Here is a 23,330-nt window from a genome sequence, read left to right as displayed (position 1 = left end):
TATAACCACCACCACATTCTATACTTATAGTGCCCCTTTGTATTCAAGCCTTCTCCAAAACTCCAGCCCCTGGCAACTACTGATGTTTTCTCTGTTCCTATTGTTTTGCCTTTTTCAGGATTCTTATAAGTGGAATTATATAATATGCAGACTTTGTGTCTGGCTTCTTTCACTTAACATAATGTATCCATGCTGTTGCTTGTGTCAATATTTCATTCTCTTTTGTTGCTGAGGTGTATTCCATTGTATAGATGAAACTTTTTGTTTCTTTATTCACCGATTGAAGGACATTTGGGTTGTTTCCAGTACAAGGGGATCACAAAAAATAAACTACTTTGAACATTCACATACAAGTTTTTGTTGGAACATAAGTTTTTATTCTTGTGCCTAAATACTTAGGAGTGAGATTAATGCATTGTATGGTAAGTATATGTTTAAATTATAAGAAACTGACAAGCTACTAGTATTTCCAAAGTGACTTTTGCCGTTTTTCATTTCACCAGCAATGCATGAGAGTTCTAGTTGCTCCTCATTTTCACCAGCACATTGTGTGCCAATAATTATTTTTATTATTTTAGCCAACCTGGTAAGTATCTATCCGTATCCCATTGTGATTTAAATTGCATTTCACTAATGACTATGATGCTGAGCATTTTTTCATGCATTTTTAAATATTTGTATATCTTCTTTGGTGATGTGTCTGTCCAAAATGTGTACTCCTTTTATATTTGTGTTGTTTTCTTTTTATTGAGTTTTAAAAATTCTTTACACATTCTACATCCAGGTGTTTGACCAGGTGTACTCTTTGCAAATATTGTCTCACAGTCTTTGTCTTGTAATTTCATTCCTTAGCATCTTTCACAAAGCAGAATATTAAATTTTGATGAAGTCAGATTTATCAGATTTTTCTCCTATGGATTTTTTTTTTGTGTTTAGTGTCATATTAAAAAAAACACCTGAGGGTTAATGGATATTTTTTCTATGTTTACTTCTGGAAATATTAATTTTTAGTTTTATCTTTAGGTTTACAGTCCACTTTGAATTTTTGTATAAAATGCAAGGTATGGGTCAAGGGTCAAGGTTACCTTTTTGCATATGGATATCCATTTTGTTGAAAAGATTACTCTTTTGAAAGGTTAGAAAATGAAAGTATTATTTATCAGATTTTGAAAATATTAAAATTTTAGTATTCACATGCCCACTAATTTAAAGATGGATGAGAGTTTCATTTTATATTCTGAGTGAGAAAATTTAATTACCTCTAAATTTTTTATTAAAACATCAAATCATTTTAAATTTTGATTAAGATGCTGCAGTGTTACATCTAAGCTTTAGTGGTTTTTTTTTTTCCTTTTAGATGCTTGTATCAGTCCCATTTAATAATATCCTAGTATATCTTAATATACTGGATACTGTTTTCATATTCATTAGCTGTATACCTTACTTGGAAGAAGGCAAGAGACATTGTGGCATATTTTATTTGTGCTTTCATAAGCTGTATTTATTTACAAGCACTTGTCTTAAGATTTTTTCATTTAGATTGTCTTAGTTTCTAATTTTTTTTACATAGTTCTTACAGTGTTTTGCAACTGGCCAGGTAATATGGTTTAGTAATTAAAACACTTTTTAAAGGAATACAATAAAAAAAGATTACTCTTTCTCCTTTACACCTTTGCTTCTGTATTGTCTTTTGTTCCACTAATTTATAAGTCTGTCCTTTCAGAAATACTACATTGCCTTAATTTCTGTAACTTTACACTAAGTTCTGAATTCACAATGTATGAGTACTCCTACTTTATTCTATTTCAAACTTTTTGGCTATTCTAATTTTTTTTATTTTTTGCTTTTCATATAAATTCTAGAATCAGCTTGTTGACAACTACAAAATATCTTGCTAAGATTTTGGCTGGGATTGCATTGAATCTAAGGATCATTACCGAGAGCATTGATATATTGAGAATATTGAGTCTTCCAATTTATGAACATAACACATTTGTCCATTTTTAGGAGGTCTTTATTTCATCAGTGTATCACAGCAACACATTGTCCAATTTACACATGTTAGATAAGTCAAATATATCTCAAGAAAGCGGGAAAAGAAACACACAACAATAAAGATAATTCCAGGCTTCAAGTATCATTACTTCTGGTCAGCCCCATGGGAGAGTAAGCAATACAAATATCTTTTCCTGGCTAAATTTTTAATCCTTTACCTGTTTTGTTTTTAAATTTATTGGCCTCTGTGTTTTGGCTGACTCTTTCTACTTCAACTCAAAGGTGGACACCTGGAAATTATCTAAAAAATAGTTTTAAGTGGGAGAGAAAGTCCCTTACTTTGTTTATTGCTGAATCCCATGGTCAGGAAGAGAACTCTTAAGTGGATGGGGCCAACATTTTATCTCCTGCTAATACTGTCTTATTGACTACCATTACTTTATTTTGGAATATTAAACATAGTTGTTGTTGTTTGTTTGTTTGTTTTTCAAACTCTGAAAGTTCTACAAATTATAGGGATTTTAATAAAATTAGATTGCAAATCACAAGCCTCTCTTTGGCTATCTCTGGACTGCATTGTGTCCCTTATTATGACAACTCAGTACCTAAACAGCACAAAGCAAAAGATACACTGACATTCTGCATTAAAAAAAAAAAAAAAAAAAAAAAAAAAACATTTCTGTAACACTTCAGGCTCCGTCAGCAGCATGTGGTCTGACTTCCAAGATGTCCTAACTGTTTTATTTTTAACAAAAGTCCAAGTTCCTTATCTGAAAAATCTGCCCTTGCCACCTGTTAAACATTTTCAAGATATCAGGAGGCAATAAATTTTCTTTGTCACATGCAGAGAGAATAATTATAACTATAATCATAGCCCAAGTGATATTATAGAAGATATTCCAAATATAAAAAAAATAATGAAATACTATTTTTAAAGGAAGCTTTTGAGAATGAAAAACGGAGCGCTTGGAAAATGAAAAAACAATGAAATCAGAAATGGAAAACTCAGTAGAACAAAGAGTAAAATATATGGCTAATAGGACATGAAAGAAAATACAAGGACTTCCTGTATCCAAATGAATTGAAAGCATATTTTAAGAACAGATGGACTGACATTGGTTAATAAAATTATATAGGTTTCAGGTATACAATTCTATAATACATCATTTGTATATTGTATTGTGGGTTTACCACCCCAAGTTAAGTATCCTTCCATCACCATTTATGCTCCCTTTACCCCAATAAATTCAATAAATAAATAAATAAATAAATAAATAAATAAATAAATAAATAAAATATTTAGACACAATAGGTGAAGAATAAATTGGTGAATTACTGATAATAGTCCAAAGAAATTTTTTTTTTAAAAGGATAAATTCCAAAGAAAATGTAAAGTTGTAGAGGAAATTGAAAGTACATAGTAACTGTCTCATCTTTGATTTGTGTTTACATAGGCAAAGCCTATTATACTTACAATAGAAAAATTAAGGGATGGGAAGAGTGCATGTGTATGGTGTAAGTATGAGTGTGTATTTGATAAAAGAGCAAAATCCTCATATGCTATAGTGAGGTGTTAACAGATCTATAAAATTGAAAAATCAAAACATGGTAATAAATATTTATTCAGATATAATGAGATAAGTATCAAAATATAACAATACAAAGGCTAACTATAGCTGTCTCTGGAGAGCAGAAAGTGGGTAAAAAAGACTGCTGTTTTTAGAATAAGCTTTGTAGAGGTATTTAATTTTTAAGCCATGTGCCTGAATGCAGTGATAACAAGAGCATAAATATAACCCTGCCAGGACTTTACAACTTAAGTATAGTTCCAGATTAAACAGAAGCATTGGAATTTGGCATCTTATCTTTTTCATGACTATCAATCATATGCTACTATGGAAAGCCCAATAGCTTTTTGGAGTTTTTCATTAATGTCTTCTATGACTACCACTTAACTTTAAATGGCAAGATAGATCTTGGCAAAGCAAATAAAAAGGATGGATGAAAGCAGATATAGTGATATTTAGAGAGGAAATAAGCAAGGGGAACAAAAGAAGCGTTTAATGACTTTTTGAATAAAAACAAACACACCTTAAACCAGTGGTTCTTAACCTGTGGGTCGCAACCCCTTTGACTGTCAAATGACCCTTTCACAGGGGTCGCCTAGGACCATCCTGCATATCAGATATTTACATTACGATTCATAACAGTAGCAACATTACAGTTATGAAGTAGCAACGAAAATAATTTTATGGTTGGGTCACAACATGAGGAACTGTATTTAAAGGGCCAGAAGGTTGAGAACCATTGACCTTAAACAATGTAGCATTATATGCTCAGATGAAAAATAACAGCAGCAGAAGGCACATAAGTTTGATTTGGGTAGCTATCAAAGACTGAATGTTTTCAAAGGTTCCAGGATAACACCACCATAATCTGAAAAAATCGATTATTATAAAACTATGAACTACCTTCATACATATACTCATTTGGTACAACAGCCCTAAAGTTCTAGTCAAACATGAAGATAGCTATGAACCATTAGTTAATTCATATTATGTATGACAACATTAATTATAAAGTGGCCTAATCTCATATTTGAAAACTTCCTCAATGCTTTCAGGTGTTCCATGCACCTAATCTGCTCCAACATTACCTCCAAAGTTGCACAATATTAAAAAAATAATAAAATGATGGGGTCAGTACCTAGTAGGTAAAGGTGCTTATACTAGTATTTGATAAAGATGAAAAACAGACGCGGGAAAGTAGTGTAGAATTGGCTGAAAATTAAAGTGACAGAGTTTTGTTTTGTTTTATTTTAACACAATTTTGAAGTTGGGGTGATAAGAATAATACCAGAGGACAAAAAAAAGGCCAAGAGACATATGAAAACATGCTCAAAGTCACTAACCATCTGAGAAATGCAAATCAAAACAACAGTGAGGTACCATCTCACACCTGTCAGACTGGCTATCATCAACAAATCAACAAATGGCAAGTGCTGGCGAGGATGCAGAGAAAACTCTCTCGCACGGCTGGTGGGAATGCAGACTGGTGCAACCACTGTGGAAAACAGTATGGAGTTTCCTCAAAATATTAAAAATGGAACTGCCATTTTACCCAATAATCCCACTTCTAGGAAGATATCCCAAGAAATCAGAAACACAATCAGAAAGGATATATGCACCCCTATGTTCATAGCAGCACAATTTACAATAGCTAAGATTTGGAAACAGTCTAAGTGCCCATCAGCAGATGAGTGGATTAGAAAACTGTGGTACATCTACACAATGGAATACTATACTGCTGTGAAAAAGATGAAACTCTTGCCATTTGCAACAGTGTGGATGGACCTGGAGAGCATTATGCTAAGTAAAATAAGCCAGTCAGAGAAAGATAAATATCACATGATCTCACTCATTTGTGGAATATAATGAGCAACATAAACTGATGAAGAAAATTAGAGCCAGAGGGGAAATATATTTTAGAATAGAAGTAATTCTGTTATCTGCAGATTTTTAATATTTCCTACAACTTTTGTGATTTCATACTATGTTAGTAGAGTTTTGGTAATATTATTGTAATTAAAATCCTTTTTTTCTTGAAATATTAATGTTTATTGTATGTAATATTATTATATGTAAGATCATTTTTCTTGAATAATTGGTGTTTATCACATGGAACATTATGTTTAAGATCGTTTTTCTTGAAATATTAAGGTTTATTGCATGTAACATTATATTTAAAATTGTTTTTCTTGAAATAAAAAAAGAATAATACCAGAGGAATGTGTAAGAATGATATAGTCATGATGAAAAAGACAAGGATTACAGATTATGTTGGCATATAGACTTATTTGCGTGAAATAATGTTAAGAATAACATCAAACTTTTCAAGCATTTTGCTTCACTGATTACAGTTATACAAAAATCATGAGCCTACACTAAATGATGGAAAAAGAAATGAAGCCCCTATAGACTTTAATGTTCAATGGGTTCTATTTTCTGAATTAAGTTAATATGTCCACTAAATCTGTTCATGCCAAACACCTAGGAATTATATTTGATTCGTCCCTATCCCTCATTCCCTAAATCCAATCCCTCTGAAACTTCCACATATTTTACCTCCCAAATACTTGTATATCCAAAATTTGCCCATTTTTGTCTATCTCTATGACTGTCACTATTGTTTAAGCCGTCTTTATCTGGAGCACTGAAATACTTTCCTAGTTGGTCTCTCAGCTGCCACTTTTGGAAACCATCAATCCAAGTGACAGCCTTAGTGTCCTTTTTAAAATGTAAATCAGTTCATGTCACTCTCCAGCTGAAACCTCTTCAGTGGCTACCCATTACATCTAGAATAAACTCCAAACTCCTTACCCTGATCTACAAACCCCTCCCTGATGTGGGCCCTTGCTCTCTGACCCCACTATGCTCCAGTACACTGCCTTCTTTCTGTTTCTCCAACACTCCAAGCTCACACCTGATTTTGTGCCTTGTACTTTTGTTCCTCTGCCTGGAATTCTTCCTTTGATCTTTGCATGGCTAGCTCCTTTTTGGCATTTGCATCTCAGAACAAAATTCCTCTCCATTGAGAGAGAGCTTCTCTGATCACCCAACACCGTTACATCCTCTATCATATCACTCAATTCCATTTTTAAAGTAGCACTTTTCACTACCTCATAATTTCTTAGGCATTTATTTATTTGGCTACCACCTACTAGAATGCAAAATCCATGAGAGTAAGGACATCAAAAACACTATCTGGAACATATCTGATTTGTGTTAAATATTTTTAAATAAGTGAAAGGGAAAAAGGGATAAAAACAAATTTATGTTTAATAATTTAAGTCAATGTTGAATTGCTAGATTCCTGATCTGAGGGCACAGTAAAGCTTTGTCTCTGTGGATGGTTCAAAATAAGGAACAACCTGAATATACAAAAACTGGAATGCATATGTGTGTCCTCTTTCTCTCTGTCTCAGAAATATTAGAAATCACTTCCTCCTAGCCTCTTTTCAAGAGTAAACAAAGATAAATAGGATTAAATAATCACATGGAAAGTAAGTTTCATAAATGAGACTAAAACCCACCTCTCCTAAGTTCCAATATGGAACTTTCCACACCTTACTACTAAAAATCAAATATTCTGCTCATTATCAAATATTGGTCCTATTATGACATAAAAAATCATAAATGAAGGTTTACTAGTTAGTGAGGAGGCCCAAATGAATTAAAGAAAGAAGTTTGATTCATGAGTATATGGTCTGCTATGTCTGAATATTTAAAATTTTAAAACAAAGATAAATCGCACATGTACAGTCGTCATGAAATATTAACATTTAGTCAATGCTGAATGATGACACCTGGTTTTTAGAAATGCATTGCAATACAGGTGCCAAAAATAATTTGTAACATTGCAAAATGTTACAGATGATGATTATTTTTTAGCATATAAGACTTTCAATTCACAGAAAGACTTGTATAGTAAATCAGTTTCAAGTAAATAGAAGTTTAAAGAAATATTCCCCTTATATTGGGTCATGCTTTTATTATAGGCATAAACCTATAGTTCTAGTAAGTTGAGTAAGCTTTTATTTTTTAACTTAGGATCAGAATGTCAAAATTTCAACTTAACCTCGGTGTCTGCAAACTTCCAAAATTGATTTGTAGAATTAATAATAGTTTAAAAGATTTCCAGATCACAAAATGCTTTCACTTTTTTCAATCTTTTTAATTGTATAAGTACACTAAAACTTACAATTAGTGGTTATAACTGCCTTTAGATACTGTACATTACAAAATAGGAGAATGTGATCCTTATATTCTCCAGCACATTCTTTTGGGTTTAAAATGGATGAGACAAAGGAGTCACAAACTATCAGAATGTGACATATATGCATTTGCAAATCAAGTCAAAGTATTAAGTAATTAACACATAGATAGGCCATGCAGGGAGCATGAAAGACAATTGATTATCCCTGAACTCAAAAATTTTACAATCTTGTTGATGAGAAAAAAAATTACATTACAAGCCACAATTATATTTACACACACGTATAAAGAAGGTAAAGTCATAGAAAACAAATAAACTTTAAGAGAAGAGTAAGTCTTCCCTGATACTTATCATCTTGAACTATTAGGTACTGTGAATTAGGGTTTCTCAATTTACATGGTTCACTTTTTGGAGTGCTCTCAGCTTTGATTTTTTTAACACCTCAAAGATTCCAGAGGAGTGTTGAACCTTCTGACAAAAGTCTTCAGGTGGACCTTGAAGCTATCTTTAAAGAAATCCTTTTCAGTAGACAAAACGTTTTGTTCAGCTTGGTTTTTGTTTTTTAATTCTAAAAGCACCAATTTCACTTTCCAAGGGACACCTCTTTTCAGATGCAAATGTAACTATTTCTTAAACACTCTATTCACATGTTAACATTATTCCTTTCTGAATCTAATTAACAAAATGAAGGAATGTTTTATACTTGGTTCCAGATTTTGAATTAATGTGAAATATTGATGTTCCCAGTTTTGGACAAGATTTTTCTTTAAGGTATCTTTTCTTTGATTGTGAAATACATCATACATACAGAAGAGTATATAAAAAGCAATGTACGGTTCAAATAATAACCACATACTGAATGTCCATATAACCATCACTCCGATTGAGAAATAAGATCCCAGGTATTTTTAATGCATTGTCACTGAAGGAAGGGAGCAGTTTACTATGAGATAGTGTCTAAATTTTCCTATTGTTCCTTGATCAAAAAGTGAAAGTTTTCCCTCCTTATTTCTCTATTGATTCTTTAGTCCCAACTTTGGAAAAGGTCCTGAAGTAAATAAGCACAAACATCTCACTTCCTAACTCCTGAACCCAAATTAATTTTTTTACATAATAGTTTGTAATAAACCAATGATGTATTTTAGGGGAAAAGGGAACATACAATTAATGAAGAGTGAAACATTTTAAGCTTATTATGCTGCGATGTTTTCATAATTAGGATTTATCCTGTATTGTTGTTATTTTCAATTAACATCTGAAAAAGTTTCACAAGGGAGGAGTGAATGTTTAACAAATCTAAACCAAATGTAATCTCCAACATGATCTCAAGTGCAGTGGCCCTAAATGCTGAAGAAAGGGATTAAATTGTGTTTCATTGTTTTTTAAAAAATGCATTGTCTTCTGGGCTCATCACCTTATGTAGTACTTTGCATTTTGGTAAAATCCTTCATTCAACAAGGAGTTACTGAGTTCAATGCAGTATTAGGCACCATGAAGGGGTGAAAAAAATAGAAAAACATAATCCCTGCCTTCAGGGGGGCTTACAAAACAATGAGGAAGATAAAGCACCCACTAATGAGGCAACTGAAAAGTACTTAAATTACATAAACAATTGCCTGATAGTAAAATACAGACTGAATATAGAAAGCCTTGAAAATCAAAATGGTTAAATTTCAAAAGTAGTTTGTAAGACAGTTGTTTTGAACTTAGAACACATTTTACCAACAAAAACATTCTAAATAAATGTTAACTTAAAGATTTGCCAAAAGAAAATCATGTAATTCTTAGTATATGAAAACTGTCTGTATATCTGCTAAAGTATAGAAAGCAAAAGTGTTGTAATATTAACAATTAGACAAAAATTGGAAAATAACAATGATTATGAAATAGGTTTGTAAATATATCTAGACATATTATGAATGTTGATGCTTAAGAGCATGTTTAATTAAAGCACGTAGATGAAGATTTCTGTGAAGATTCTGAAAGGGATCCTATGGAGAGTACTTGTGATCCATGAGGTATCTAATTTAACTTTGAAAGACACATTTTTCATTTTCATTAACTCATTCAATAAGTATCGAGGATCTCTACTACATGTCAGGCATTGAAGAACACATCAGAACACATGGAGTTTACATTCTTGGGGGGGTATAAAATGGTGTCAAGAAGTGATTTGTTCTTCCTTGATAAAAGTTTATCATCACCATTACTCTGTCTGTTTATAGCCAGCATTAATTTTATATTTGTCACTTTAATTATCAAGGTTGAAATGTGTCTTTGTTCCCAAATAAAGGAACTAAAAAGGTAGGGGAAAATAGGATACAGACATTTCCCGAGGCTTCTGAAAACTGCAAGATGGGAAAGGGAAATGTATGGGAAAAGATTAGTTTAGCCATGGTGAATGAGAGAATAAAATGGTCATGATTCCTTTGAGGAGAAAGCAGTATCAGGCAGAAGTCATCAAGTCTTGCCATCAGTCATGGAGAGCTTGGGGATGATTACATGTAATTTGGAGGAGGAAATAGTCTTCAGTGGCCATTTAAACCTGTCTTGAATATTTCTTTTCTCCTGCTTCCCTACTTTCCTCAGTCCCTTCCACCCTGCTTCCTCCCCTCCCCTCTCCTCCTCTCTCCTCACTCTCCCTTCTCTTCCCTCCCTTTCCCCTCCTATCCCCCTTCCCTCCCCTCCCGAAACCCTCCTTTCCCTTCTCTCCCTTCCCATTCCCTTCTCTTCTTTTCTTTCTTGCTTCAAACAAACATGTACTGGTGATTTTCAGGCACTGTCCCAAGCATTAGGGATACAAAGATGAATATGATACAGTTCCCAATCTTGGTCCTCAAAAGTGTTTATAGTCTAGAACAGTGTTCCCAACTCACAGATTTTTTAATCTCCAGGGGTAGTACTTTTAACTACTTAACAACTTGTGTAGTACAAGCCTACCAATCAGAACGAAAACTCATGGACATGGACAACAGTATGGTAATTGCAGGGGTGGGGAGTGAAGGTGGAGGTGGAGGAGGTAGAAGATGGTATAGGTGGGATAAATGGTGATGGTTGGGGATTTGACTTGGGGTGGTGAACACAATACATTTTGCAGATGGTGTATTGTAGAATTTTGCACCTGAAACCTGTATAACGTTAGTCAGTGTCACCCCAATATATTCAATAAAAAGAGAAATTTTTTTAAATAAATTTTTTTTGGAAAAAAAAAAGAATGTATGCCAAAACTGTAGAGTAGGGTCCTGGAAATCTACTACTGTGCCTGTAGTTAAGCTTATAGTGGCTGGACAATGGAGAGGTGGAGGTCCTGAAAGAAGGGCTAAAGTAGCTAGGATAATTAGATTGAGTAAGAGCATTTTGGTGGGGGTTGTGGGGAGGGTGTGGATGGAAAGTTCAGGGCACTAGCTATTTACCAAGTGGTAGTCATTTTGACAATGATTGTCATTTAACAATAATATGACCTTATCAATGAATGACAATGAAATCCTTAGCTCTACATACATGCAAGGATTATGAAAATTAGTGGTTGTGAGTGAGGGAAGCTTAGTATTGAGGAAGATGATTGACATTAATCAGTGATTGGGAGGCGAGGATATTCAGACATGAGAAATGGCCTAAGTAACAGTGAAAATGAAATTGTATGCAGAATACCCTAAAGCAGCGGTTCTCAACCTGTGGGTCGCGACCCCTTTGGGGGTCGAATGACCCTTTCACAGGGGTCGCCTAAGACCATCGGAAAACACATATATAATTACATATTGTTTTGTGATTAATCACTATGCTTTAATTATGTTCAATTTGTAACAATGAAATTGGGGGTCACCACAACATGAGGAACTGTATTAAAGGGTCGCGGCATTAGGAAGGTTGAGAACCACTGCCCTAAAGAGACCAACCAACTGAAGTGTAGGCAGTGAGAATGTATTATAATAGAATGAGGAGCAAATTTGGAAAAATAGAAACGTGGGTTGTGAGCAGCAAAGGAGTGAGAAAGAGTGTTGGTTGTGATGTCAATTGGGAGGAGGGAAACTTACATGCTAGGATTAGGAGTTTAGTTCTGACAGAGCAGAAAAACAAGGAGGACACTTTCTTTATACAACCTTAAAGGAAGAATGGTATGATGCAAGTGAAATATAAGGGAAAATATTCTACCCACTATGGAGACCAAATAAGGGTAAGGCCAGTTTAAAAGGCTATTTCAGCAATCCTGGTCAAGTTGATTAAGGACCAAACCAGTATAGTGACTGGAAATTGAAGGAAAGAGTTCAAACTGACAGATATTGCAGGGCCATGTGAAGAGTGGAGAAAAAGGAATGATGATAATCATAATACATATTATATACAAAATCTGATAGCTGGTTTCCTCAACATCCAAAGGAAACTAAACGTCACGTCTTTAATACTAATTCCTTTAAAGTACCAAATTTAACCATGTAATGATCCTATTTAATTTACAAAATAAAGATTCTCATTTTTGAAGACAAGGCTGTGTGAACTGATAATCTTTTCAACACTAAGAACAAAGCTGCTGTATACCAACAAGGAACAGCATAAAGCTAATTTTTTTATTGTTCATTTATATTAGCATAGAAAATGTATATGGCGCAAAGTCATGGAAAGTTGTGTGAACTATGCTAGATTTCATTGTTCTGATATTTAGTTTACTTACTAAAAGTCATTTCAAAAGGAAAGTTTTATCTTTTGGAGGTGGGGAGAAATGCTTGATTTTTTACTGAGTTAATTTTCAGTTGACTCCTAAGATAACAGGGAAGCTTTAGGAGCCTAATTAAACCATGCATTTGCTCTAATTAATTTAGCTGTAGACTGCACGGAAACAAAAGCAGCAAACAGATCTGTTCTGTGTGCAGCAGCTGATGGTAGTTTTCTCCAGTAGAGGTTTTGAGTAGCACAGAAGGAAAGAAGCAAGCAGTGGCTGCAGCCACAAATCACAGGACTGCCCTTATTTCTGCATAGCATAGAAAACATCATTCATAGTCTATGATTTTATTTATGTCCAAATGCAGTGAAAGCAATCACCACCACTAGTATCATTCTTGAATATCAAAGATAGCACATTTTCATCAACATAATTGGATGCTAGCTCACAAAAACAATAGAGTTATTAAAGGACAATTTATATATTGGGCAAGAATAATAGTGCTTTTATACTGGTTACTTTTTCCTCTTAGGGCTTATTCTCTTGAATAATGTCCATATTTAATGCAACAGTTTAATTTTCAAGCTAAATAAATCTATAATTTTATTATCTATTTTTATTTTAGTAAATTGGAGCTTAGACTACTGATGATTATGTATGTGAGGGGAAAAGATGAGTTTTTATTACTACTGACTACTTAATTCAGTTAAGCAACTACTTTCTTAAAACAGCATTCCTAGGAAACTCCTTTTAAAGGCAAACCCCTTTTAAGGGCATATTTCTTCATTAGATAGAAACTGGTTTAAAAGTACTGTGGCTGTGTTTATCCATTTACCTTAGTTTCTAGGTGTAACATACCAGCTGGAATGCTGTTTCCCCCCTCAGCCAAACTGGAAAACAAATAAGAAATATTTCAGGTTTTATTACCTTTAATCTGTTGTTTTAAAAATCTGTGTTTGAGATTCTTGGTTCAGAGTCCAAACTTTACAGAAATTATAACTAGATATGGAAAAGAAATTTAGCTTCCTGGGGAAACTTTTCCTAAATATAAAAACAAAAAAATTAAGAGACAGTAGTCTATACCCAAAGAATTGTAGAACATTAAAGCAACCATCTGGTGAGTTCAGGCCAGATACAAAGTCTTTACTTTTTACCTAAACCATCTAGATGTCTGTACCACCCCTCCACTTTATTTTGCCCAAGGAAACCTGACCTAAACTAAACAACTATTCTATGCCATTAAGTTGTCTAGGAAGATGAAAGTTTAAATATATGTCAGACAATCTGTAGCATCTGGTGCAATTCAGTAATGATAGTTTCTTCCAGAGAGCTTTAGTGTTGGACAAATTTTAGAACTGAGCTTTGGTTAACCTATGTAAAGAAAATAATGTTATTCTACCCACACATTCTCCCTGTTTACAATACTAATATTTGCCTAATTCTCTTCTATTGTAGGGACATACAAAGTGAAATCCCTCTATGAAACATCACACTATATCTCTAATTCAATTTTATTGCAGCAAAATAATACACTTTTGGTACAAATGATCAGCATTGTTAATTTTTCACTGTAATTATTTAAACGTATTTTCACACTTCTATTTTTAACATGTTTACTAGTCCTAATGGTTTCATTATAGAGAATGTCAGACAAAGCATTAAGTGCGCTACATAAAATTTACAAGTGTAGATGCACTTATAGTTTGCTGATATGAGAACAAAGTTACTTCTCTCTTTACAATAGCATATAAGTTTAGATGTATGATGGTTTAAAAGAAAGTTGGAAGTGATCAGTGACATTTGTGGTTGTCACTAGCTCCCTTCTAAACTGCACTACAAACCTCATTTTGCCTAATTTGCACACTTTTCAAAATAGAAGAAAATCGATTTTAAATGTGATGTTTTTCATCAATAGACTGGGAAAAAACTTGCAACAAATATGACAAAGTTGTAATATCTTTATTATGTAAACAAGTCACACATAAGAAAAAAACACTAAGAATTTAATAGATAAGGTAGAGAACATAAAACACAAGAAATCTATTGTCAGCTATATATATATATATATATATATATATATATATATATACACACACACATATAATTTTTTAACTCACTAGTAAACAAAAATTCGAATGAAATAACAGTGGAATGCCATTTGATCCACCTTTCCGGTGATGTTTTAAAAAATAAGAATGTCCAATTCTGGCAATCGGTGTGGTGACAGGGCAAAATTACGCAACTAAAAAACACACATCATACCTTTAAACTCAGTAATTCAACTCCTTGGGTTTCCACCCCAAAGAAGTAATTATAAGCATTTAAAAAAGCTATAGGTATAAGATGTTCACTGCAACTTTACTTATAATATTGAAAAAAATGAAAATGAACTAAATACCTCAAAGCATAAGGATGATTAAATGCATTAATATACAACTGTCTGGAATATTTTACTGCATTTTAAATTATGTTTAGGCTCATCAGTAATAATATGAGGACATGTTATCATATAATGAATGTTAAGTGAAAAGAACAAGATACAACATTACATACATTTTAAGGCTACCTCTCTATAATATGAAAAAAAAAAATTCTTCAGATAAATTAGGATTTAAAATACATTATTTTCAGTATTTTCCATATTTTTATTTAACATGCACTTTAACATTTTCTATACACGTAAAATGTCATGTTTTTATTTGAAGCACTTGCAAATGCATTGCATTGTTTTCAAAACATTTCGATCTAAAGCAAAACCCTGTGCCTGGAAAGACTTGTGAAATATCATATCTATTATAAATACCTCAAATTATTTTATACATTATCATTTAGGTTATAAGTATAGGGAATCTTCTACATATGTGAATAAGCAGCTGAAACATATAGGTGGCAGCTCCAGGGCTTTCTCAGCATCCACACTCATTCTGCCTCTAGCTCCTTTCAGAAATCATGGCTGCTCCTGGCACCTGTGAATAGACTGCCCTTATAAACCTGTGGCAGCAGAGAGAATGTTATGATTGTTTCTAATATTTGGGGGATGACCAAAACCAAGTTATTTTTTCACCAAATGAGAGCATCAAAAAGGAGCCCTTCATTAAAATATGTTTATTGTTTCCAACAGAGAACAAATTCTTAAGAGGGCAGACATTGGGTTTATTTTTATGATGCATACATTGTTTAGTTATACAATGCATACATGTTATATTTTATAAATAATATCCTTCAAAGCATCTACCCTAAGCCAAAGGTGAACCAATATTTCCTCTCCCTTAACTTCAGCCCAATTCTGTCTTTGCAACTGTAGTCACTCTTTTGGCATTGTAGTGTAATATGGACCCATTTCCTAAAATCCTGGGGAGAGGGGAGAGAAGGGAGAGAAGGGAGAGAAGAGAAGGGAGAGAAGGGAGAAGGGGAGTGATTGAGAGAATGAGAAACATTTCAGGAGGTTGCACTTACTCTCCAGCAGTTTTTCCAGAAATGAGGGAGGCAGTAGTTCTTATTTATGTGGTGTCAAATTGTAGACTGAAATTCGACAAAAATCTTTTCTTGACGCGAGGGATGCGAAATACATTGTAGGATATGTATTCTGTAAGATCCTTTGTTCTAGTTAGGTATGAGCTTTCCTTTTCCTAAAGTTTTCCGGTTTCACTCAAGAAAAGGGGAAATTAATTTTATTTGGACATGTTCTTAAAGGCGCCTTTCAAAGCATCTCCCACGGGAAAATATCACGACAACTCAACACTGGCGTTTTTCAGTGAAACTCGAGTCTGATCCCCCCCCTCCCCCCACATGGTTGTATACTTTGCAGGCCCCCAAATTTGTGCTTTCAGTCACCATTAATCAAATAGTCAGAAACATCGTCTTTAGCCAACCTCCGTTTCCTGGGGCTAGAAATGCGCTCTGGTTAAAGATAATGTTCACTTGGAAGGCATCGCTGTTACTAGTGTGCCTTAGAGCCACGGGCTTTTGTCAGGGCTTGAGAGAGCTCAGGAATTGCCTGCAGGGTGGTGGGCGGCAGGTCTGAGAGCCCTGGTCCTTAACACGTTTCCAGGGGGATACCCACACTTTCTCCCAAGACACTCTGCTCACGGTGCGGTGCGCAGCGGGAGCTAGTGGACCAGACTGTGATAGGAGTAGAGAATTTATGTGAGGGGCAGGGAGCAAAAGAGGGCGCTAGGCTGGGTCCGGTCCCCAGGTCACCGTGGCTCAGGGATTTACATGAGTTTATCACCACTATTAACAACTACTTGGAGAGGGTTGTTTACCGCTTGAGTGCGTGACAACCCAGACAGCGGAGCCCACTCCGTGACCCAAGCCACGCCCCTTAGCCCCTCAGTTCCCCTCCTGCCCAAACTAATTAATTCAGGGTCCCCTTCCTCCCAGACACTCCCATTGGCTCCCATCATATCCAATGAGAACCTTGTAACAGTTTCACCTGGCTCCCATTTCCCAAATAAACAAACAAACCTTCCCAAGGCAGTGCCAGCTTCCCTCCTTGGCGTCTCCCCAAGTGATTGTGCTGCGTTCCCTCCAGTCACCTCTTGCACCCTCCAGCGAATAGAGCCTGGGCTGTGGCGCCCCCGCCTGGATGGGCTCACTGACCACTTTCTTCGCCGCCCCTCCAGGCCTTCTCCTGCCCCTCTGTGCATTCGTGGATTCCTCCTTAGAACCAGGGTGGCCAGAGGGCCCCGTCTCCTCCCATTGGTCCCCAGGTGGTCCCCAGGTCCGAAGATTGACCTAGAGGGTCTAGGTAGGGTTGGAGGTGGCCCCGCCTCTCGGGATGGCAGCCCCCACCCTTGCACACCTCTTTCAGGCTGCTGTTCGCGGCGCCCCTCCACCGCGCTGGTAGCTGGAGCTGAGGCGGCTGCCGCGTGAGGCTGCGGTCACGTGTTGTTTTGCCCGTCGCTGTGCGCTCGGAGTGAAGTAGGCGGGGGCGCGGGCCGAGGCGGGAGGGGGCTGGGGCGGGTGGACAGGGGTAGACGGCCTCTTTCCCCAGCCCTCCCTTCCCGGAGCTCCCCTCCCCCTCGCTCACCTTAAAACATCGCGCATCACCATGGCGAGTTGCTCTTTCGCTCACGACCGAGCGACAAGGAGACTGAGAGCTGCAGCAGCGGCTACAGCGGCAGCTCTGGCTGCAGTGGCGACCACCCCACTTCTTTCCTCGGGAACCCTCACCGCACTCATTGGGACCGGGTCTTCTTGTCCGGGAGCCATGTGGCTTTCCTCAGCCACGGGCTCCCGGCCACACTCCGAGTCTGATGAGGAGGACCTCCCCGTCGGTGAGGAAGTCTGCAAACGCGGCTACCTGCGGAAGCAGAAGCATGGGCACAAGCGCTACTTCGTGCTCAAACTCGAGACCGCCGACGCCCCAGCCCGGCTGGAATACTACGAAAATGCCAGGAAGTTCCGGCACAGTGTCCGCGCCGCGGCCGCTGCAGCAGCCGCCGCCGCCTCCGGCGCCTCGGCCCCGGCGCTCATCCCGCCGCGGCGCGTGATCACCCTGTACCAGTGCTTCTCCGTGAGCCAGCGAGCCGACGCAAGGTACCGACATCTCATCGCCCTTTTCACCCAGGACGAGTACTTGGCTTTGGTGGCCGAAAACGAGTCGGAGCAAGAGAGCTGGTACTTGCTGCTCAGCCGCCTCATCCTCGAGAGCAAACGCCGCCGCTGCGGCACGCCCTGCGCGCAGCTGGATGGAGAGCCGGTCGCGCTGGCGGCCCCAGCGGTGGCGGAGCCACCGTTCTACAAAGATGTGTGGCAGGTAATAGTCAAACCCAGGGGGCTGGGGCATAGAAAAGAGCTGAGCGGCGTGTTCCGGCTCTGTCTTACCGACGAGGAGGTTGTGTTTGTGAGGCTGAATACCGAGGTGGCCAGCGTGGTGGTCCAGCTCCTGAGCATCCGTCGCTGCGGACACTCTGAGCAGTATTTCTTCTTGGAAGTCGGCAGGTCCACCGTCATCGGTCCAGGGGAGCTCTGGATGCAGGTCGATGACTGTGTGGTGGCCCAAAATATGCATGAGCTCTTTTTGGAGAAGATGAAAGCCTTGTGTGCAGACGAATACCGAGCCCGCTGCCGCAGCTACAGCATCAGCATCGGGGCCCACCTGTTAACCCTGCTGTCCACTAGGAGGCACCTGGACATGGTGCCGCAGGAGCCCGGTGGCTGGCTAAGAAGGTCCCGCTTTGAACAATTTTGCCACCTCCGGGCCATCGGTGATGGAAAAAACGAGATGCTCCTCACCAGGCACTCTGCAACACCCAGCGAGCCTGTGCCCCACTCCAGGCGAGGAAGACTGCACCTGCCCAGAGCGCGCAGGTCCAGGAGAACGATTTCTGTGCCAGCCAGCTTTTTTCGACGCCTAGCACCCTGCTCGGTGCGTGCTCGGCAGACTGCAGAACCTCCCAGCGACAGAGTTTGCCTGTTTTCTGAAGCGTCTAGTTCCGGTTCTGGCAACTCTGGGGAAGAAGGCAATCCGCAAGGCCAAGCGGGTCAGGAAGGAAACACAGGTGACTACATGCCCATGAACAATTGGGGCTCAGGAGGTGGCCAGGGCTCAAGTGGCCAAGGCTCCAGTAGCCAGAGCTCAGGAGGAAACCAGTGCTCAGGCCGCGGGCAGGGCTCCGGAGGTGGCCAGGGATGTAGTGGTGGTCAGGGCTCAGGGGGCCAAGGTGCAGGAGGAAACCAATGCTCAGGAAATGGCCAGAGCCCCGCAGGTGGGCACGGTTCCAGCAGTAGCCAGGGAGCCAGTGGTGGGCACGGCTCAGGTAGTCGCCAGGGACCAGGAGATGGCCATAATTCAGGTGGTGGCAAGAACTCTGGAGGGGGCAAAGGCTCAGGAAGTGGGAAAGATTCCGATGACAATGGTGAGTGGGCAAAATCTCTGAAGAAAAGATCCTACTTTGGCAAGTTAATTCAAAGCAAGCAACAGCAAATGCCACCACCTCCACCACCTTCGCCTCCCCCTCCGCCAGCAGGAGCAACTGGTGGAAAAGGGAAGTCTGGGGGAAGGTTCCGACTTTATTTTTGTGCTGACAGAGCAGCCACAAAAGAACGCAAAGAAGTCAAAGATGCAGAGACTCTGGAAGGTGCAGCTCGGGGTCCTCACAGAGCCAGAGCTTTTAATGAGGACGAGGACGACCCATACGTGCCAATGAGGCCAGGGGTGGCTGCCCCTCTGGAAAGCTCCAGTGATTATATGCCAATGGCTCCTCAAAATGTTTCTGCTTCAGTAAAGTATCACTCCCGAGCCTCTTTTGAAGATTCAAGAGGGTACATGATGATGTTTCCCAGAGTGAGCCCACCACCTGCCCCAATTCCTCCAAAAGCATCTAATCCTGATAAAAAGGATGACTCTAAGGACAATGACAGTGACAGTGATTACATGTTTATGGCTCCTGGAGCCGGTGCAATTCCAAAAAAACCCCAAAATCCTCAGGGAGGCTCTTCCTCCAAAAGTTGGAGCTCCTACTTCTCTCTGCCAAAAACTTTTCGGAGCTCCCCATTGGGACAGAGTGACCACAGTGAGTATGTACCGATGTTATCTGGAAAACTCCTGGGGAAGGGCCTAGACAAAGAAGCCTCCTCAATCAGGGGCCCCAAATATGCAGCTTCAAAGCCTTCAGTTGAGGGCTTCAAAGCTACCCTCCAGTCAGTCTCAAAGCCTGGAGATGGGAGTTCACCTCCAAAGCCTTCAGATGATGGGCCCCCCAAGGACCAGGCTAAGAGACCTAACCAACTTTCTTTTATTACAAAAGGAAATAAAATCGAGCCCAAAACACAAAAGCCCACACGTGAGCAGAGAGAGGCTGACAGCTCTAGTGACTACGTCAATGCTGACTTCACTAAAAGAAGTAGCAATCCGCCAGCCCCCGTTACTCAAGGACTGCCACGTTCGTGGGGCATAATTGCTAACCCCAGACAGTCAGCCTTTTCTCATTACATGAATATTGAGTTCAGAGTGCCATTTCGAAATGCAACAAACGTCCTCTCAAATCTTTTAAGAGCGATTCCAGGTGCCAACCGCTTCTTTCTGGACAGTACTAGGCCACTTCTGCCTCTTCTTACCAGTGCTACAGGTAGCAATGCTAATGAGGAAGAGTGTGAGTACATTGAAGTGACTTTCAACCCAGCAATGGCACCAGCCTTGCCTTTTGGTGACCGTGCCATTCGCTATGATGCTGAAACAGGTCGAATCTATGTGGTTGACCCATTTTCTGAGTGCTGTATGGACATTTCTCTCTCCCCTAGCCGCTGCTCAGAACCACCACCTGTAGCTAGGCTGCTGCAGGAAGAAGAGGTAGAGAGAAGCCCACAAAGCCGTTCGCAAAGTATCTTTGCATCCACCAGAGCTGCTGTCTCGGCTTTCCCTACCGACAGCCTGGAGAGAGACCTCTACACCTCCAGAGGCTCGACCTCCGCTGTGGGCGCTGAGCCAACCCTAGCTGTAGGCCGGGCTCTAGCCGCCGCCTCCGCCCTCGCCGCGGTCCCCGGTATGGGAGCAGCCGCCGCGGGCTTCGAGGCTGCCTCTGAATTGAACTCTGCCTCTGCCTGCTGGTTCCAACCTGTTGCTAACGCTGCTGGTGCCGCTGCTGGTGCCGAAGCAGTAAGGGGTTCCCAAGTTGTCGATGGCTCCAACCCTAGCGCCCAAAACCCACCTGCAGACCTTGCCAGAGGTGAGAACGGGGCTAATGAGGCTGCTGCTGCAGCTGCTGCTCCCCCGCCACCGCCTCGCCACTGGTTGCCTAGGCTCCCCGAGCGAGAAGATTCTGACGAGGAAGACACATACGTGAGAATGGACTTCGCCGGACCTGAGGACAAATAGTTCGACTCTCCCCAAAGAGGTTGGTAATTTTAGAATTAATTTCCCTAAAGTTCATGGTTAGTGCTTAATAAATTGATGCACTACTACATCTAAGGTGTTAGGGAAACTACATCATTAGTTTAAATTGTTGAAACTTCATTCAGTGTTAATACAACGACAAAATAAAAATATATTTGTAAAGTGATTTAAAGTTCCAAAGTGAGTTAATATTTCAGTAGCTGCTGCCTATTTAGCATGGGAAATAGAATTTAATTTTAATTATGTATGAAATACTTGTGATCTTTGCAAAAATGTAAGTTTTAATCCAATTATCATTTCTTTATCCGGAAAGAACCGATTATCACTTAAGGATATGTAGCATGAGGGTGTTTTTAGATATCCTTCCCTAACACAATGATTTATGCAAATAAGACACCTTGGACTGAATCCCAAGAACTCATTTTCAAATCAACAAGTAAAGGGTGTTTTTCTATAACTACCCATTGTTAATTGCAGGAATTTTAATAAGAGCACAGAATATCAAGCAGTAATAATCAACTGTTAGCATTTGGAAGTGGATGACTTTCTTCTCTGAACGTTGCTTTTTAAAAAGCAATCATCCTTATGTTAGTTTGCTGTAATTTACCAAGAAGGTTAAATCTCAGTTGTTACCATGAATATCTGAAAGGAACAAAGCATAAATAATCCAACACAACAGGTGACTAAAAGAAGAGAGTATTTGGCTATGGAATGTGTTTTTCTGTTGATTTGTTTTGTTTTTATACACAGGACAAATTGCCAGAAACTGAGTGTTCTTTTTCTCTGTCACTAAGTGACAGGCAAGTCACCTTCCCTGTGCCTCATTTTCTTCATGTAACTCTCCCCAAAGAGGGTATGGTGACAACGTGATAATGGGTATGAATATTGTTTCTAAGGTTTAAATAGCATTTAGAACATCTTCATTGGTGTGACTTCTGGGAAATCCAGGAAAGAAAGATAATAAGGCTAGAGGAAGACCTGACCTTAGGGGCAGTCTACCCTGCAACAATGGAAGAATTTTAAAGGATTCCTTTACCAAAGGAAGAAATAAGCAAGAGGAGGAGCTGCCAGAGTTGAAAATAAGACTTTGAGTAAATCTACTGTGTACATTGTCCAGTGTCGTTATCAGTGTGTCTGGAGATATTCTCAAGAAATGATTTTAGAAGGTGATTGATGTTTCCATAGTCTCAAGTGCCTTCCCTCTTTAGTAGAATGCGCTTCTTTCCCAAGGAAAGGAAGGGATGGACCCCAACAGTTTTCATTCCAGTAGTCAGTTTAGTGAAGATTTTTGCTTTGCTTGCTTTCTGGAATGCTTTTGTGATTGGAACTCTGCCCACTGTGCTTGATCAGGCAGAACAAGTTGGGGACTGATCACAACAGTCACCTAACAAGCTTCCTATTTAGTGCAGGTGTTGCCCCTGCCCCCCCCCCCCCGCCCTTCTCTCCTCCCGCTTTAGAGAACTTGCCATACAAAAACTCATTTTTGGCATGGACACATTAAAGAGTGATCATCAAAAGGACAAAAGGATGCTTTATCGTGCCAAAGGATTCCATTCAGATCTCCTTTAAATTGTGAGCCCTTCCCCCAACACAAATGCACACATGATTATCACTACTACTCAAACCATGCATTTAAAATATATAATTATATTTCCAATAATTTAATTCATAATCAGCTTTTCAGGAACAGATCTGTTTTAAAGGTACACCCAAAAATTGGTCTCAAGATATTGTTTGAGCCTAACTGCTGAAGACACCCTTAGTGATATTGATGTACATATTTAAAGCTACCCGTCTCCCTGTGGTATCTTGGAAAGGACAAGTTTTCACAGAGGTTTGTCTATACTTTCCAACACTTTTTATTTCAGCAATGATTAAAATTAGTGAAATCTTGTCCCTTAAATAAACCCTCACTTTCCAAGGATTATCCAGATTCAATTATCATTATTTTAGCATAAGTTACTGATTTATAAATAACTTCAATCGATTTTGTAGTTATCTTAACAATTTAATGTTCTCTATATGTATTTTTCATTGAGGAAATTCCTAACTGTATTGAGTGAC

At 38.8% G+C, this 23,330-nt stretch overlaps 1 protein-coding gene across 1 annotated transcript; it reads left to right on the top strand.

Annotated features, from left to right (window-relative positions):
- Nucleotides 1-17,480: 17,480 nt before the first annotated feature.
- On the top strand, nucleotides 17,481-21,248 carry IRS4 (insulin receptor substrate 4; the record flags this gene model as incomplete). The annotated part of the gene is made up of 1 exon (XM_081114987.1): nucleotides 17,481-21,248. One exon carries the CDS (start codon nucleotides 17,481-17,483, stop codon nucleotides 21,246-21,248), a length of 3,768 nt encoding a protein of 1,255 aa, XP_080971113.1.
- Nucleotides 21,249-23,330: the final 2,082 nt, after the last annotated feature.

The sequence above is a fragment of the Myotis nattereri genome (genome assembly GCF_964212035.1).
Source record: "Myotis nattereri genome assembly, chromosome: X".
Lineage (NCBI taxonomy): Eukaryota > Metazoa > Chordata > Mammalia > Chiroptera > Vespertilionidae > Myotis > Myotis nattereri.
This window is presented reverse-complemented; position numbering and strand designations above follow the sequence as displayed.